General features: G+C 45.5%; 1 protein-coding gene across 1 annotated transcript in view; it reads left to right on the plus strand.

Moving 5' to 3' along the window:
- The window catches only part of LOC309361150 (PABIR family member 2-like), a 43230-nt gene that overhangs the window by 4136 nt on the left and 20863 nt on the right, over window positions 1–18231 (plus strand). Inside the window, 5 exon segments of the mRNA XM_081896114.1 lie at window positions 7397–7453; window positions 10609–10652; window positions 11132–11186; window positions 11341–11442; window positions 14027–14115. Of these exon segments, the coding sequence (XP_081752240.1) occupies window positions 7397–7453; window positions 10609–10652; window positions 11132–11186; window positions 11341–11442; window positions 14027–14115 (347 nt within the window).

Here is an 18231-nt window from a genome sequence, read left to right on the forward strand (position 1 = left end):
AAAAAAGTTTTTTATGAACCGCCCTAATCAGAGAACCACTTTTTGAGGTGGCAAAAGTGATGTCTTCAATTTCCAGCTCCTGCCAGCCAACTCCATAAGGAGGAGGCCATAAGGCATCATCATCAGTTATCCTCTTAATTTGTATTTATTTTTGTTCAAATTTTATTCATTTTCAATCACAATCTTCCAATTAATGACAAATCAAATCAAACCAATCCAGATTACAGTAATAGCAGTGCACCAATTATATATTCCAATTGTAAAAAAAATTTAAAAATTGGGACTTCTGTGTTCCAGATGTCTGGAGATAACCGTCCTCATTCACATCTCTGCATTTCCGGCTATTGTTCAAATTCCATACTAATATTATCCACCCTCATTCTGAATCAGATCAGTTGTCGTTTCTGTGGCTCACATCTTCTGTAGCAAAGCTTTTATGCATATGTATTATGCATATTGTATTTTTTCTGTGATGTTAACCGCTCTGAGCCTGGCTCCGGCCGTGAGGATTCTCCTGATCCTCAGATCCCAAAGGTGTAGGTACAGGCGATGCCCCAGACCCTGGAAGTCTTTCAATCCCTTTCTGAAGGTCCTCTCCGTAAGCACTCAAAATTTTTTCTTTGTCCTCGGCTGTTTTAATTTTCACCTTCTTCCCTCTGAATGTAAAAGATAGTCCTTGGGGGAATTCCCACCTAAAAACAATTGAATTGCTCCTCAGCAGTCTTGCTAACTCTGTGTAGGTGGATCTAAGGTCCAAAAGTTGTTTTGGGATATCTTTATAAATTTCTGCTCTTCTGTCCAGAATTTCAAGTGACTTTTCGTAATGTAGGCCTAGTATTTTGTCTCTTTCCTCCCTAGATCTCAAGGTAATCAAGCAGTCTCTGGGCCTGTCTTTCCTTGTTAATTTTCCAAGTCTAAAAGCAGTCACAATTTCAAAGTCCTTTTCTTCTTCCAATGGCCAAAACTTGGAAAATTCTTTTGTCAGGAACTCAATCAAATTCCCTTGTTCAAGTTCTAATATTGACCTCAATCTCAAGTTATTTTCCCGACTCCGTAGTTCTATCATAGATAGGTAAGCCTGCTGTTCACCAATCTGCTTGTGCAATGGTTTTACCACCTGCTTTAATGCTTCAGCTTTTTGATTGGCTTCCTCGGCCAATTTGCAATTTTCTGTGGTGGCTTCAAATAGTTTCCCAATTGATTGTGCATTCAGAGCAACTTGTTCAGTTAGTTTATTAACACTGGCTGTGTTTTGGTCAATCTTAGCCGTTTGCTCATCCGCTTTTTTGTCCAAAGCTTCCAATTTTTGGAAGATTTTGTCTAGTACTGAGTTGGATCCTCCTGCTGCCATATCTTCCAACAAAGTTTGCTCAATTCCTTCTTCTTCTGCCACCAAAACAGCAGGGACAGATGATCTACGCGGCTGTGAAGTTAAAGTCAAAGTTGTTTGTTTAGCTTTCGCTTTAGCCGCTCTTGTTTTCCCAGCGCCACTCATTCCCGTTCTGTCTACTAGTCAAGGTCAAACTGTATGTTCCCATAGGAATCCACCAGCCCAGAGAATAAACAAGATAAAAGGGAAGGAAAGAGAAAGCAAAGTCACATACAGTTATAAGTCCAAAATCCTCTAGAGGGAGTTCGAATGTATCTTGAGGGAAGAGCCAAATTGTTAAAATCAATAGTTTTTAACTCCAGTTAATCCAACGTTTCAAAACTTCTAAAACAATGTCCAAACAGCCATTAATTTCCAAGGAACCTTCAGTTCTCTTGTAGTTAGCAGAGTTGGTCTTAAAAGCACAACAATGTCTCTAGCAAGTGCCAGAAAAAGTATTTCAATGTAGCAGTTCCAGTAACACTCAGTTTGTAACAGACCAAAGTAACAAAGTGTCAAAGTCTGCAATCTGACAGTTCTGTTGATCAGGCAGTCCGACTGCCTGGGTTTCTCAGTAAAATTGTAATTCCACAAGAAGAGGTAAAACACAGTCCATGCTAAAAAAATAAACCACTTAAAAAATTAAATCCTAAATCTCCATGAGAGCAGCTCCCTTAGATGCACAGATTGATTGCTTTTAACGCCTCTTCAAAGGCTCCAGACATCAAAGTCCTTTGCTTTAGATCTTAAGCAGAAGCGGAAGACGGACTTCCTGGTTGCGTCTCCCGCTTTTAGCCGAATTTTAAATACTTTAGTCCCCAATTCTTTCTGTCTTTTTTTACTCATGGGTTGTTGCTTTTCAAATCGAATGTTCCCAGGAAAAAAGGTCAGCGCTCACCGACAGCGGCTATGCGGCTTCACTCCACAGAAAGAGCGATCGACTCACAGCACCACGCCAGCCCTTCCACGTTCCGACACCCCTTACGGGGTCTCTTCTTCGTTTCGGGGGGGCGCTTCTGGTGCCCGCCAAGTCCCACGACCACAGGCTTTCGCTGCCTGTGGGTTTCTGATGCGGGTCTCCGCTTCGCCGTAGCGGACGACCTGTTTCTGTAGAGCTCCCTCCTCACAGCGCGAGGAGGACCGCCATTGCCGTTCGCGCCGCCTCCGGAAGTCGTCCCAGCCAAAAATAAGAGTTTTTAAATGGCAAGTCAACAACTTCTCTCTGGTGTCTCCTAATGAGCTGGTGTCCGTGTATGTCTGTATATAATGCTGTGTTGTGGGGCATGCTTCCTGGCTGTGTATTACGTGGAAATTATTTAAATTCCTCCAAGAACAAAAGGACCCCCCCCCCAAGTGTCAGGCCTGGTCGTTGTCCTCTTCAGATCACCACACAAACGCTTCTTGTTCTTTTATAACTTTTTATTGATTATTAACAAAACAATCTCATAAGCGGGTCTTAAATATTATTCCTCAGAGTCACTTCTTTCAGATACCTTCTGAGCTCTGCTTCTCCGTGACCAGCCACCCTCAAAATGGCGAAGGCGCCCTTCCCTTCGCTTTCCCACTCTTTTTTCTAACCTCCTGGCTAGAGCTGGCTTGTATCTCCCCTCCTCCCAATCTGAGCTAGAACTTAACCCTTGCCTTTCCTGTGAACAGCCGGTCCCTCCCTGTTGTTCTTCTTGCTCCCTTCTATTAGATTCACTGCTCTCCTTCCCCCCTTGGGGAATGCTTTCTCCCTCTGAGAAACTGGAAACTTCTAACTCTTCCCTGACACCAAGCTCCTCCAGGTTGAGTATCCTCTTTACTTCTTGAGTACGTATGTGTCAGGGAACTGACATCGGAGTCAGAAGTGGAGGCAGGGCTCCCAAGCGATGCCGGAGAAGGGCCAAGCAGGGAGAGAGGGGACTCAGCAGCTGGGGAAGGAAATCAGCGTAACACCAGGGATAAAGGGGGGCGGATGGGGGAATCGGAGAGAGGGCTCCAGGACTCTTTGCTGGAGACCAGCGGGGAGAGCACAGGTCCTCCGCTACCCACACCCACCCTGCGCAGAAGACTTCCGCGCAGGGAAAGTAGGCGTAGACTTTGGCGTCAAAGAACTTCTTTGCTGGAAGAAGTTCAAGAAACGCCCACTGACGGATTCTGCTAGTGACTGAACAGCCACGAAGTGAAGGGCTGTCCAGCCAGGAAAGGTTTAACCAGGCAACCTAGCCAGGAGTGGCGGCAACTTACGCACAAGCAACCCCATATAACCATTACAGTATGCTTCTTTTCTGATCCAGACATCATTTTTACAATTGCTGCCGTTTGCATGTCTCAGTTTCTCATCAGGGCAGAACTCGAACTCAAGGCCGGACTTCCCCTTGTGCCCGACATAATCACACAAATAGAAATTGCAAATAGAAATATGGCCTGTCAAGAATCCCTGCTCTGTAGTGTAACTATTCATGGCATATCTCAGGACTGGAGTTGTTGAGCTTTTTTTACACTTTTACCCCAAAGCTGTTGAGCTGTTTTTCAGATGGAAGTTGTAGAGCTTTTTTTAGGATTGATGCTGCTGAGCTTTTTTTTTACAATTTTAAGCCAAAGTTGTTGAGCTTTATTTAGGATTGAAGTTGTGCTTTTTTACGATTTTGCCCCAAAGCTGTTGAGCTTCTTTTAGGATTGAAGTTGTTGAGCATGCAGTAAACTTTGTTTCCTCTTTCCATGACTTTTTGCAAGATGAGGAACTTGCAATTTTCTGTCTTGCAAAGAGGCAAGCTGATAGCATTTTCAATGGCAGGAATAAATTCAGCTAATTTTGCCCCAATATTGAATTAGCTTTAGTATCAATCTCTACATGGTAGGCTAAAGTGTCAATCATCTCCACCAGATAAACAGATGAACAGTGAGAAGAATAAGTTTTGCAGCTGAAATTCCACATATAAATAATGCTTCAACTCTTCTTAGCCACCAATGAAGGTGTTTTCAGGTTCTATCATTGTTAAAATATTTAGAGTACTGTATTTTTCGCTCGATAAGATGCACTTTTTTCCTCCTAAAAAGTAAGGGGAAATGTCTGTGCGTCTTATTGAGCGAATGTGTGGGCCCTGGAGCCGGCTGGCCCAAGTGCAGGGGCGAAAATCAGATCGCGTGTCACAGAGGAGGAAAGGCTGCAGAGAGGAGGCTGCTGGGGTTCCTGTATCGGGCATACTTTGGTGTGTGTGTGGAGGCGTGTGAGTCGTGTTGCTGCATGGGAGAGCGCATGGTTAAAGGGGGCGCTTGAGTGTCCTTGTGTGTGGAGCCTCTCAATCTGTACGGCATCCCAAGGCTACCGTCTGTTCATCAGCCCTGTTCCCCTTGCCTAATTATTGTAGGGCCTTCCTAAAGATTCAATTGCGACTCCTATTTTGTTTTGCGCTCCCCGCTGCGTATGGTTTTAACTGGGCGATTGAAGTCAGCCGCTGCTCTCCTCTTTTTGTTCTTGTCCCTTTCTGGCAGGGAGCGCACAGCCTCAGTGAACTCCTTTCCTGCCCTCTGCCTCAGGGTCTTACTGCCCACCCTCTTTTGTTTTTGGTTGATGTGTTTGCTTGGATTGGGCCAGCAATGGCCCATTCCCCTTGCTCAGCGTGTCTGCTTGCTGTGAGGTGACGCAGCTAGGAAGGAATTAGCAGGCAGACACGATCCTTTCCCCTTCCGTTGTTCAGCACAGGCTGCGGCAGCGTCACCTCACAGCAAGCAGACACGCTAAGCAAGGAGACTGGTAGCAGACAAATGCAACAAAGAGCAGGGAAGTCCCCTGCCCTCCTGGTAAGCAGAGGGGAAAGGATCACGTCCTTCCTGCTAATTCCTTCCTAGTCACCCTGTGTGCAGGCTCCAGCCCACCCGGCTCAGGTTCCGTCAGCCAGAAGCGCAACCGACAGCTGCTGCCGCTGCCTCCTCTCCGTGCTCCAGTGCTTCTGCTGCTGCGTCCAGGGAAGCATTTTAGGGAAGCGCAGGCAGCCAGAAAACATGCAGGTGGGAGATAGAGAGAGGGGGCTGGCTTGGGGGGGGGGACTTTTGCTTTCCTTTCCTCCCTCCCGTTAAACCCCTCTCCTGCATTGTTAGCCAGCTCCTTCTCCACACACCCCTCTCGTGCTCCTTGTCCCTTCTGTGTTTTTCCTTCCCTCCCCACTTAAAACGTGGTTACGAAGCATGGATCCTCAGGATCTTTGCATTGGGTCACCCCAAATTCACCATCAGATCACATAGCATGTCCATGGGTACAGCCTGTACCAAAAAAATCACGCACCCACTGTTGCCTGGGGCTGCAGTGGCGCAAAAATGTGGTTACAAAGCACAGATCCACATGGATTCTCAGGATTTTTGCATTGGGCTACCCCAAACTCACTGTCAAATCACATGTCTGTGGCCACAGCATGAAGCACAAAAATCATACATCCACTGTTTCATTCAGAATATTATTTTTTTGTTGTTTTCCTTCTCTAAAAACTATGTGCGTGTTATGGTCAGGTGCGTGTTATAGAGCGAAAAATATGGCAATATTACCTTCCTTTGCAACAGATTTATATGATGGAGTTTGATCGCATCTGCATGAGAGAAACTGTCATTCCTCTTTCCTTTTAAGAAGAATGAATATTCTTTCAATGCTATAAAAATAAGGAGTTTTCAGGGCCACATGCTTTGGAGCAGAGGCTGAGTGGTAGTGTATTTTTCCTACATTAAAATGGGTGGAATGCATATCTACCATAATCTATAGTCCTGGGGAGGTTACAGCTGTGGAAATATTAGTGTTCTTCAGGGTGGATTTGATTTAAATCAAATCGATTTAAATCACGATTTAAAGCACTAGTCCATAACGCTTGATTTAAATCCTTTTTTACAGAAAGGTTCAACCTTGCTGGCATCCTCTTCATAAAAACAGAACACTGGAGGTACACTTTAACAGGGTGGATTTGATTTAAATCAAATCAATTTAAATCACAATTTAAATCACTAGTCAGTAAGAATTGATTTGCACCTCCATGGACAGCTGTGAGTCCAGAATGACTACCAGGCTGCGCACCTGGTCCTTCAGGGGCACAGTTACCCCGTTCAGGACCATGGAGTCCTCCACACCCGCCTTGTCCGCCCAAAACAGTACTTCTGTCTTGTCAGGATTCAACCTCAATCTGTTAGCCACCATCCATCCTCCAACCGCCTCCAGGCACTCACACAGGACCTTCACCGCCTTCACTGGTTCCAATTTGAAAGAGAGGTAGAGCTGGGTATCATCCGCATACTGATGAACACCCAGCCCAAACCCCCTGATGATCTCTCCCAGCGGCTTCATGCAGAACTAGGAAACAGCTCTCACCTTTGTCCCTAGCCCGCCGGAGATCATCAACCAGTGCGACCAAGGCAGTTTCAGCCCCATGATGAGGCCTGAATCCCGTCTGGAAGGGATCCAAATGGTCCGCTTCTTCCAGGCGTGCCTGGAGTTGTTCAGCACCCACTCACTCAATCACCTTGCCCAAGAATGCCCAAGATTTGAGACTGGGCACACAAAAACTTTAAACAAATCCTTATTTCCTGATGAATAGCCTTTGGACTATAATGTCACTTAAATAGAAATTCTTGACAAAGATTTTTCCTCCGAAAGCGTTTTATTTTCAAAATCCGATTTACCGTATACCATGTATAAGACACCCCCTATTTTGGGGGACTCTAAATTACCTGTGTAGAAGACGAGCCCCAATTTTAAACCTATCTTTTTGGTAAAAAACCCTAGTCTTATACATGGAAAAATATGGTAAATCCAAAAAATCCAATTTAAATATTTTAAAAATCCTATTTAAATTTTTAAAAATTGATTTTTTTCATTTTTAAAAAATCATTGATTTTAACCCACCCTGGCATTCTTACTATACAATTCTGTGGGCAGTTTTTATTAGCGGCTCATCTTTCCTTCTTTACAAAGTGGCATGCCAGGTTCTTGAGTGAGTGTTGGCTTTCAGCCCAACCAAAGCAAGGTAACTTCTGAAAGGTCTGTGTCTTCCTTCTCTCCCACAGCTGATCTCTTCCTCTACAATTTGTATTCCCAGCAGCCGACTCCATCAGATCAGGAGGGTAAGCAACATTTCACTTCTACAGGCGCTGTCATTGAAGTACAAACATATATAAAGGTTCTTTGGAATTGGTCTCAATAATATCTCGGTTATTCGAAGAAAACAATTGTTTTGCAGAAATTAAGACTATAATGGAAATTGTTTGAAGATTATATGTCCAGACACTGCTCAAAAAAATAATATGTTGATATGTTTGGATTAATGCTTGTAAAGTCGAGTAAGAATAAATAATAATAAGTTAAGAGAGTTAAGAAACAAAGATATAAATTGCAATGTGAAATACAGTAATACTGTACAAAAGAAGGTGAATGTTGGTGGAGGGAAGTCACAAGGGTGTTTTAATGTTTGTAATTGGTGTCAGTAGCGTATGTGAAATTTTTCTGTTTTCCTGTTGGTTTGTATATAAAATAAAATAAAATTTAAATAATAATAATGTATTTCTACTGTGCCCATCTGGCTGGGTTTCCCCAGCCACCCTTGGCAGCTTCCAACAGAACACTAAAAACATAATAAAACAAGCATAGGCAAACTTGGCCCTCCAGCTGTTTTGGGACGACAACTCCCATCATCCCTAGCTAACAGGACCAGTGGTCAGGGATGATGGGAGTTGTAGTCCGAAAACCTCTGGAGGGCCGAGTTTGCCTATGCCTGGAAGAAGGGGCAGGGGAGTTCAGGGTGGGGCGGGCAGGCTTCCTTGCTGGCATCCTCTTAATATTGACAACTAGAGGAAAGTTTCCTGTACTGCGCCGTTGAGGGCTTTCAAGGTCTGCACCAACACTTGGAATTGTGCCCAAAAACGCCCCGGGAGCCTATGCAGGTCTTTCAGGACAAGTGTTATGTGGTCTCGGCGGCTGCTCCCAGTCCCCAGTCTAGCTTCCGCATTCTGAATTAATTGCAGTTTCCAGGTCACCATCAAACGTAGCCCCACGTAGAGCATGTTGCAGTAGTCCAGTGATGGCCAAATTTGGCCCCCTCCAGCTGTTTTGGGACTACAGCTCCCATCACCCCTAGCTCACAGAACCAGTTTGGCCATCACTGCAGTAGTCCAAGCGGGAGATAACCAGAGCATGCACCACTCTGGTGAGACGGGAGGCAGGGAGGGTCGGTGCTGGTTTCTGCTGCTGCAGAGGGTTGAGATATGAGCTTCCAGGTTTGAAAGCTTCCTGCAGACAGAAAACGAGCATGTTGGGGGAAAATGTATCTTCCTGATACATTTATGTTTTGTGTGCATCTACGCGGTTATTTATATTCAAACGCATACAGTGGTACCTCGGGTTAAGTACTTAATTCGTTCCGGAGGTCCGTTCTTAACCTGAAACTGTTCTTAACCTGAAGCACCACTTTAGCTAATGGGGCCTCCTGCTGCTGCCGCGCTGCCGGAGCACAATTTCTGTTCTCATCCTGAAGCAAAGTTCTTAACCTGAAGCACTATTTCTGGGTTAGCAGAGTCTGTAGCCTGAAGCGTATGTAACCTGAAGCGTCTGTAACCCAAGGTACCACTGTATTACCCTATCCACTGTGATGGTACAGTTTGGCTGCACCATGCAATTCTGCTGATACACCCTGGTGCAAATTTATGTATTTTTTCCGTGTATAAGACTAGGTTTCTCCCCCCCCCCCAAAAAAAATAAAAAATTGGGGGGGGGGGGCGTCTTATACGCGGATATATCTTCCACCCATTTTCTTAAATCTGATTCCCCCAAAATAGTCTTATACAGTGGGACCTCAGGTTACATACACTTCAGGTTACAGAACATGCTGATTCCTGGACCGTCTGCAGGCCAGATTGAAAAGGCAATTGGGCCGGATCCGGCCCCCGGGCCATCGTTTGCCTACCCATGCTGTTGATTTTCAGATCCCCACACCACACTCGAGCTTCTGCATAGCTGCGCAGTCTTACAGAGGCGACTTTCTGCATATAGCCCACCAATTCTCCATGGGATTGTTGGGGGAATTTCCTGGCTAATCAAGTATCTGTCTTTGCTGCTCTGTCGTGAATTTCTTCGCCGCTTTCGATATGTGACAGGGAGCTAGGTCCTGCTGCAATATCTCAGTACCGTCAGGATACCTCTTTCTCAGCTCTGGAATAACTCTCTTACGTAGAACCTCAATAGATTGTAGCGAGCTCATCGTTCCTCCTATTGGCTGCAGGCTTCCGACACCACAATGACCAACTGGCTTTTGATGTTTGTTTTGAGTACAGGATAGCGAGTGAGATAGAAAATATTCTTTGTTTCAATTCATTTGCACAAGGCTGTATAGGATGTAGCAGTGGTGGCCAAACTTGGCCCTCCAGCTGTTTTGGGACTACAATTCCCATCATCCCTGACCACTGGTCCTGTTAGCTTGGGATGATGGGAGTTGTAGTCCCAAAACAGCTGGATGGCCAAGTTTGGCCATCACTGGGATATAGGATTTATCGGATTCTGTTGATATAGGATATATAGGATATTACAGGGGTCAGCAAACTTTTTCAGCAGGGGGCCGGTCCACTGTCCCTCAGATCTTGTGGGGGGCTGGACTATACTTTTTTTAAAAAAATGAACAAATTCCTATGCCCCACAAATAACCCAGTGATGCATTTTGAATAAAAAGGCACATTCTACTCATGTAAAAACACGCTGATTCCCGGACCGTCCGCTGGCTGGATTGAGAAGGCGATTGGGCCGGATCCGCTCGCCGAGCCTTAGTTTGCCTACCTGTGATATAAGATATATCAGATTATGCTGATATAGGACAGGCATCGGCCAACTTGGCCCTCCAGATAGCGAGTGAGATAGAAAATATTCTTTGTTTCAATTCATTTGCACAAGGCTGTATAGGATATAGCAGTGGTGGCCAAACTTGGCCCTCCAGATGTTTTGGGACTACAACTCCCATCATCCCTGACCTCTGGTCCTGTTAAATAGGGATGATGGGAGTTGTAGTCCCAAAACAGGCATCCCCAACCTGCGGCCCTCCAGATGTTTTGGCCTACAACTCCCATGATCCCTAGCTAACAGGACCAGTGGACAGGGATGATGGGAATTGAAGTCCAAAACATCTGGAGGGCCGAGTTGGCCGATGCCTGATATAGGATATATGGTTGATATAGGAAGTGATATTTTGCGGAGCAGGAAGTCATTAAGAACTAAGCTGTGAATTCTTGTACTCCAGGAGGAAGGAGTGGATTTGATGAACAGAGAAGCGGCACATGAAAGGTAGGCGCAACTGAACTGCTGTCTTAAAAAAAAGGAGCAAATATACCCACAAAGTAACTGGCTGTGTTTAACTATATAAATTATTTATACATCATATAAATATAACTCTTTTCACATTAACTAACTGAGTAGAAGCAATTAAGGACCAACATTTAGAACGGGAAATACAAATAGATCAGTTCTTATATACGTAATGTTCAAATAGAAGCTTTTGTGTTCCACGTATGTACAAATGAATCAGTTTTTTTAAAGGTAATGTCCAAATAAAAGCTTTTTGTGTTCCATGTATGTCTTTACAAATACAAGTGTCAGACGCGACAACTTTAAGAAGCAGTACTTGTAGAAAATGAACTTGTTCTTTGTAATGTTCCACATATGCCTTTGCAAAGTATAGTTGTTGTATGCAGTTGCTGTAAAAAAAAAGAAGAAGCAGCGACTGTGTTCTCTTGTCACCACTGATGAGCCTTTTTGTGTTTTAGGGAAGTCCAAACAGCAATGCAGATAAGCCAATCATGGGAAGAAAGCTTGAGCCTGGTAATCTTTTTACAGATGTTTAATATTTTAATTTAATTTAATTTAACCAGTGAGCTTAGAGTGGGGAATGAAGTGATTGGCTGTGCTCTTTTTCATTGAGATTTTTGCAGCGCAGCCCCATGAGGCTGTCAATATGACCCTTTTGTGTTCTCAGAGTGACAACGACTTGGACAAATCAGAAAAATCATCGTCTCCTAAGAGGATAGACTTCATTCCCATCTCTCCGGCACCTTTGCCCACGAGGGGGATTGGAAAGGTACGCCAGAGAGCTTCCTCAGTTTAGGAGTCGCAAGGGAGGTGGCAGTGTGGGAAGACTTTTCTATACAGCAGGGACGCCCAACGCCCGATAGACTGCAATCTACTCTCGCAGTATAAAAAAAACTGGCCGGGATCTACTCATTGTCGTTGGATGGATCAAAGTTGTGGAGCTTTTTTTGGGGCAGCCAAAGTGGTTGACCTTTTCCCCTGGAAGCAAATGAATGAAGGAGACGGAATATATGAATGAATGAATGAATGAATGGAACGAAATATATGAATGAATGGAACGGAATATATGAATGAATGGAACAGAATATATGAATGAACAGAACAGAACGAGCGTTGCGATTCACACAGAACATAATCAAAGGTCACTTATATATAATACACAGTTGAGGGTCCTGAATCCGCAGTCCGATAGTGCAGGGATATCCAACTCCCGATAGACTGCGATCTACTCACAGTATTAAAAAACAACTGGCCGGGATCTACCCATTGTTGTTGGGTGTATCAAAGTTGTGGAGCTTTTTCCCCCCGGAAGCAAATGAATGAAGGGAATGGAATATATGAATGAAGGGAATGGAATATATGAATGAAGGGAACAGAATATACGAATGAATGGAACTGAATAGATGAATGAATGGAACTGAATGAGCATTGCGAGATACACAGAACATAATCAAAACTTGATTATATAAAACACAGTGGAGGGTCCTGAATCCACAGTCCGATAGTGGAACTTAATTTGATGGCCCACTTTTTTGCTAGGGAGCAAAAGTGGCTGATCTTTTTGGGGGAAGGCAAAGTTGTTCAGCTTTTCTTAGGAAGCCAGAGTGGTTGAGCTTTTTTGAGGATGCAGTAGTTGTTGAACTTGTTTTATTGTGGGGGGGGGGGAGATCCCTGAGGGACCAGAGATCGACCAGGAACACCCCACATTCTACTAGTAGATCGTGATCTACCTGTTGGACGTGCCTGTTATACGGGAACTAAATGATATTTAGTGGTCTTCGGGAGTCCTCAGATCTTTTGGACCGATAAGCTCATTCATAATCTTCAGAGAGGGCTGTGGACACCAACCCTTCTGGTTCCTTCTGTCCAGAACTGGAGGGATAAATATTTTGCAATATGTTTATAAAACTTCATTTTTTTCCTATCATTTTTATTAGTTTTTTGTAAACATTTTAAACATAACATTCAACTTATATATAACATAGAAAACATTTGGCTAAAACAGCCGGAGACTTCCCTCCTCCTTGACTTAATGGTTTTCTGTGTATAAGACTAGCCCCCCCCCCCCCAAAAAAAAATAATGTCAAAAATTTGGGGGCATCTTATACACAGATACGTCTTCCCCCCATTTTCTTAAATCGGATTTCCCCAAAATAGGGGGTATTTCCTACATGGGGGCATCTTATAGGCAGAAAAATAAAGGTAAAGGTACCCCTGCCCGTACGGGCCAGTTGTGTCCGACTCTAGGGTTGCGCACTCATCTTGCTCTAGAGGCCGTGAGCTGGCGCCATCCGAAGACACTTCCGGGTCACGTGGCCAGCGTGACGAAGCTGCAGCTGGCGAGCCAGCACCAGTGCAGCACACGGAAACGCCGTTTACCTTCCCGCTATAAAGCGGTCCCTATTTATCTACTTGCACTTAATAGTGCTTTCGAACTGCTAGGTGGGCAGGAGCTGGGACTGAACGACAGGAGCTCACCCCGCCGCGGGGATTCGAACCACCGACCATACGATCGGCAAGTCCTAGGCACTGAGGTTTTACCCACAGCGCCACCCGCGTCCCTAGGCAGAAAAATACAGTACTATTAAATCCAAATTGTAAATTGACCATTTTTAAATTACCATATTTTTCTGTCTATAAGGCGCCCCCATGTATAAGATGCCCCTCAATTTTGGACACTATTTTTTAGGGGGGAAACCTAGTCCTATAGACGGTAAAATATGGTACTATTAAATCCTAATTATAAATCAACCATTTTACACTTTGCAATAATAGATAAAGTCCACCTTACAAAACTTCTGGCAACCCTCCTAGCGAAGTTAGTTTTTTACAATTGTCTTTCAAGTATTCTGTAAATTTATTCCAATATTTCAGGAAAGTCTGGTCTTGCTGGTTCCGAATTTTCCCTGCAAGTTTCGTCAGCTTGCCATAGTCCATTAATTTTGTCTGCCCCTCTTCTTTCATTGGGATCTCTTGTATGCTTCCAACGTTGGGCTAATAATATTCTTGCTGCAGTTCTTGCAGATAAAAACAGTCTTTTATCTTGCTTATGTATTTCATTACCTACAATGCCTAGTAAGAAGTCTTCTTGGTTTGTTTTTTTAAATAAATATATATTTTAACATTTTTAAAAAGTTCATTATAAATCATTTCCCAGAAAGCTTTCACCTCCTTACAGACCCACCACATACAGTTTAAAAGTACCTTCCTTTTCTTTACGTTTCCAACAACGATTCCTTGTTTTATGCATTTCAGTTAATTTCGCTGGTGTTGATATGTTAATAAAACTTCTTATTTCTAACGACAGAAACATCATTTCAGGTGCTTTTCAATGCTGTGCTTGTCTTTCCTAGCAATGCTTCTCTCCCTCCCTGCAAATGTTTGTGTGTAGTAATGGATTGCCTCCAAGCCCAACTCCTAGCCCCATAAGGAGATTTTCAAAGTAAGTCAGTATATCTGCGGAAGCGTTTCTTAGTAATCAGTTTGACTTCTGTACTGTTAACTTATACATGACCTATGCCTGCGAATGGAACAGATCAGGGTGGATAAAAAGCAATGATTTAAATATATATATGTCAAAAAAGATGTTTTTATTTAAATCGGATTTTTAAAAAAAATTAAATCAGATTTTTAAAATAAAATGCTTTTGGAGGAAACATCTTTCTAAAGATAGTTTTCTATTTAACTGACATTCGAGTCCAAAGGCTATTCATCAGGAAATAAGGATTTTCATTTTCATTTTTCAAAAATAATAAATTTTCAGAGTAGTTTTTACAGTTAATAATAATAATAATAATAATAATAATAATAATAATAATGATTTATTATTTGTACCTCGCCCATCTGGCTGGGTCTCCCCAGCCACTCTGAGCGGCTTCCAACAAAGATGAAAGATACACTAAAATGCCACATATTAAAAACTTCCCTGAACAGGGCTGCCTTCAGATGTCTTCTGAATGTCAGGTAGATGTTTATCGCTTTGACATCTGATGGGAAGGCGTTCCACAGGGCGGGCGCCACTACCGAGAAGGCCCTCTGCCTGGTTCCCTGTAACTTGGCCTCTCGCAGTGAGGGAACCGCCAGAAGGCCCTCGGAGCTGGACCTCAGTGTCCGGGCAGAACGATGGGGGCGGAGACGCTCCTTCAGATATACTGGACCGAGGCCGTTTAGGGCTTTAAAGGTCAGCACCAACACTTTGAATTGTGCTTGGAAACGTACTGGGAGCCAATGTAGGTCTTTCAAGACTGGTGTTATATGGTCTCGGCGGCCGCTCCCAGTCACCAGTCTAGCTGCCGCATTCTGGATTAGTTGTAGTTTCCGGGTCACCTTCAAAGGTAGCCCCACGTACAGCGCATTGCAGCAGTCCTAGTGGGAGATAACCAGAGCATGTACCACTCTGGCGAGACAGTCTGCAGTCTGATAGGGTCTCAGCCTATGTACCAGATGGAGCTGGTAAACAGCTGCCCTGGATACAGATTTGACCTGTGCCTCCATGGACAGCTGTGAGTCCAAAATGACTCCCAGGCTGCGCACCTGGTCCTTCAGGGGCACAGTTACCCCATTCAGGACCAGGGAATCCTCCACACCTGCCCGCCTCCTGTCCCCCAAAAACAGTACTTCTGTCTTGTCAGGATTCAACCTCAATCTGTTAGCCGCCATCCATCCTCCAACCGCTTCCAGACACTCACACAGGACCTTCACCGCCTTCACTGGTTCTGATTTAAAAGAGAGGTAGAGCTGGGTATCATCTGCATACTGATGAACACCCAGCCCAAACCTCCTGATGATCTCTCCCAGTGGCTGCATGTAAATGTTGAAAAGCATGGGGGAGAGGACAGAACCCTGAGGCACCCCACAAGTGAGAGCCCAGGGGTCTGAACACTCATCCCCCACCACCACTTTCTGAACAGGGCCCAGGAGAAAGGAGCGGAACCACTGTAGGACAGTGCCCCCAGCTCCCAGCCCCTCAAGACGGTCCAGAAGGATGTTATGGTCGATGGTATCAAACGCTGCTGAGAGATCCAGCAGAACTAGGAAACAGCTCTCACCTTTGTCCCTAGCCCACCGGAGATCATCAACCATTGCGACCAAGGCAGTTTCAGCCCCATGATGAGGCCTGAATCCCGACTGGAAGGGATCCAAATGGTCTGCTTCTTCCAGGCGTGCCTGGAGTTGTTCAGCAACCACTCGCTCAATCACCTTGCCCAAGAATGGAAGCTTTGAGACTGGGCGATAATTGGCCATCGTGGCCGCATCTAAAGATGTTTTTTTAAGAAGCGGTTTAATAACCGCCTCTTTCAGCGGGTCTGGGAAGGTTCCCTCACGGAGGGAAGCATTCACCACCCCACGAAGCCAATCGCCCAGTCCTTCCCGGCTAGCTTTTATAAGCCAGGATGGGCAAGGATCCAGGAGACAGGTGGTTGGCTTCACTCGTCCAAGCAGCCTGTCTACATCCTCGGAGGTAACAGATTGGAATTGATCCCACACAACTTGACTAGACAGGACTCTAGCACTCTCCTGCCCCGGCCCTGCTCCCACGGTGGAGTCTACTTCTTCCCGAATCTGAGCGATTTTATCTGCAAAAAAAAATTGCAAAATCATTGCAGGAGAACATGTGGCCCGTACTGGGCCCCGATGTTGCAGGTGCTTCCACTAAATTGTGAACCACCTGAAAAAGTCTCCTGCTGCTGTTTTCTGCAGATGCAATAGAGGCGGTGAAGAAAGTCTTCTTCGCTGTCGCTATCGCCACTCGGTAGGCTCGACGTTGAGCTCTAAGCTGTGTCCGGTCAGATTCGGAATGAGTTTTCCGCCACCGGCGCTCTAGCCGTCTCAACGATTGTTTCATTGCCCTCATCTCCGTGGAAAACCACGGGGCTCTCCGGGCTCCATGCAATCGGAGAGGGCGCTTCGGAGCCAAACAGTCAATAGCCCTGGTTAACTCCACATTCCAGCGGGCCACCAGGGAATCGGCTGAAAGGCCATCAACATGGGATAAAGCATCCCCTACCACTCTCTGGAAACCATTTGGATCCATTAAGTGGCGGGGGCGGACCATCCGAATCGGTCCCACCTCCCTGCAGAGGGGATGGATCGCAGAGAAGTCCAGTTGCACCAGGAAGTGATCTGACCATGGCACTTCTTTCATTTCGCTTTTACTTAGTGTCAGATCACCAACATCCATAGAGGTAAACACCAGGTCCAAGGCATGTCCGCGGCTATGGATTGGGCCAGACTTATTCAGGGACAGCCCCATGGAGGCCATGCTTTCCACGAAGTCCCGAGCGGCCCCTTGTAAGGTCGTGTCGGCATGGATGTTAAAATCCCCTAGGACAACCAAGCTAGGTGTCTCCAGGAAAACATCCGCCACGACCTGAAGCAGCTCAGGCAGGGAATCCTTGGTGCAGCGGGGAGGTCAGTACACCAAAAGGAATCCTGTACTGCCCCTATTGCCCAACTTCCAGAACATGCACTCAGAAAACTGGGTCTTCCCAATAGGACGCCTGGTGCAAACTAATGACTTTCTAAAAATCACTGCACCCCCCCTCCCCGCCCACATGACCTGGGTTGCTGTGCGTAAGAGAAACCTGGTGGACAAGCAGCGGCAAGGACAGGCCCATCTGCTTCATCCAACCAAGTCTCTGTTACACATGCCAGGTCAAGTCCTCCATCCATGATCAAGTCATGGATGGCAGTGGTCTTATGAATCATTGACCTGGCATTGCACAGCAACACTTTCAAGTCATGTGGGTATCCCTTGCTGATTCTAGTATCCATCCGGTCAGGACCAGACCCGGAGGCAGGGATAGTCCTCAGACAACGACTAAACCTGCCTCCTCTGTAATGACATTGTCTGGTCTTAGCGTAACTCCTCCTCCTACCCGTGATCACTGAGATCGGTTCTCCCAGTGCATCCCCCCCTGTGGAACATGTCCCAGCCATTTTGTTGGCTGGGACCTACTCCCCAGCAGCCCTGAACCCTCCCCTTAAGAACAAAATAATACCTTAAAAAAAAACAAATAAAACAATACAAACAAAAAACAATAAAAATTACAAAAACATAAAATTAAACAAATTCCCAGGCCTAATAAACATCACCCCCACCCCCACATACAAAACATTCAAAATAAAATTTTTAAAACATTTTAAAAGCACTCTGCACCCCTCCAGCAGTAACAGCAACTGTCATAGTGACGCCCGTCAGGCCCACCCCATGGCCAGGTGGTGAGTGGCAGGAAGGAGCAGGGCCCCCAGACACTCACACAGGAGAGTCCTCCTGGGCAGCGGAACACAGCAGTCCTTTTGAGGCTTCAGGCCCCGCCCCAGGCCAGATGGTGAGTGGCAGGAAGGAGCAGGACCCTCAGACACTCACACAGGAGAATCCTCCTGGGCAGCAGCGCACAGCAGTCCCTGTGAGGCTTCAGGCCCCGCCCTAGGCCAGATGGTGAGTGGCAGGAAGGAGCAGGGCCCTCAGACACTCACACAGGAGAGTCCTCCTGGGCAGCGGAGCGCAGCAGTCCTTATGAGGCTTCAGGCCCCGCCCTGGGCCAGATGGTGAGTG

This window comes from Podarcis melisellensis (assembly GCF_964234715.1).
Source record: "Podarcis melisellensis genome assembly, chromosome: W".
NCBI lineage: Eukaryota > Metazoa > Chordata > Lepidosauria > Squamata > Lacertidae > Podarcis > Podarcis melisellensis.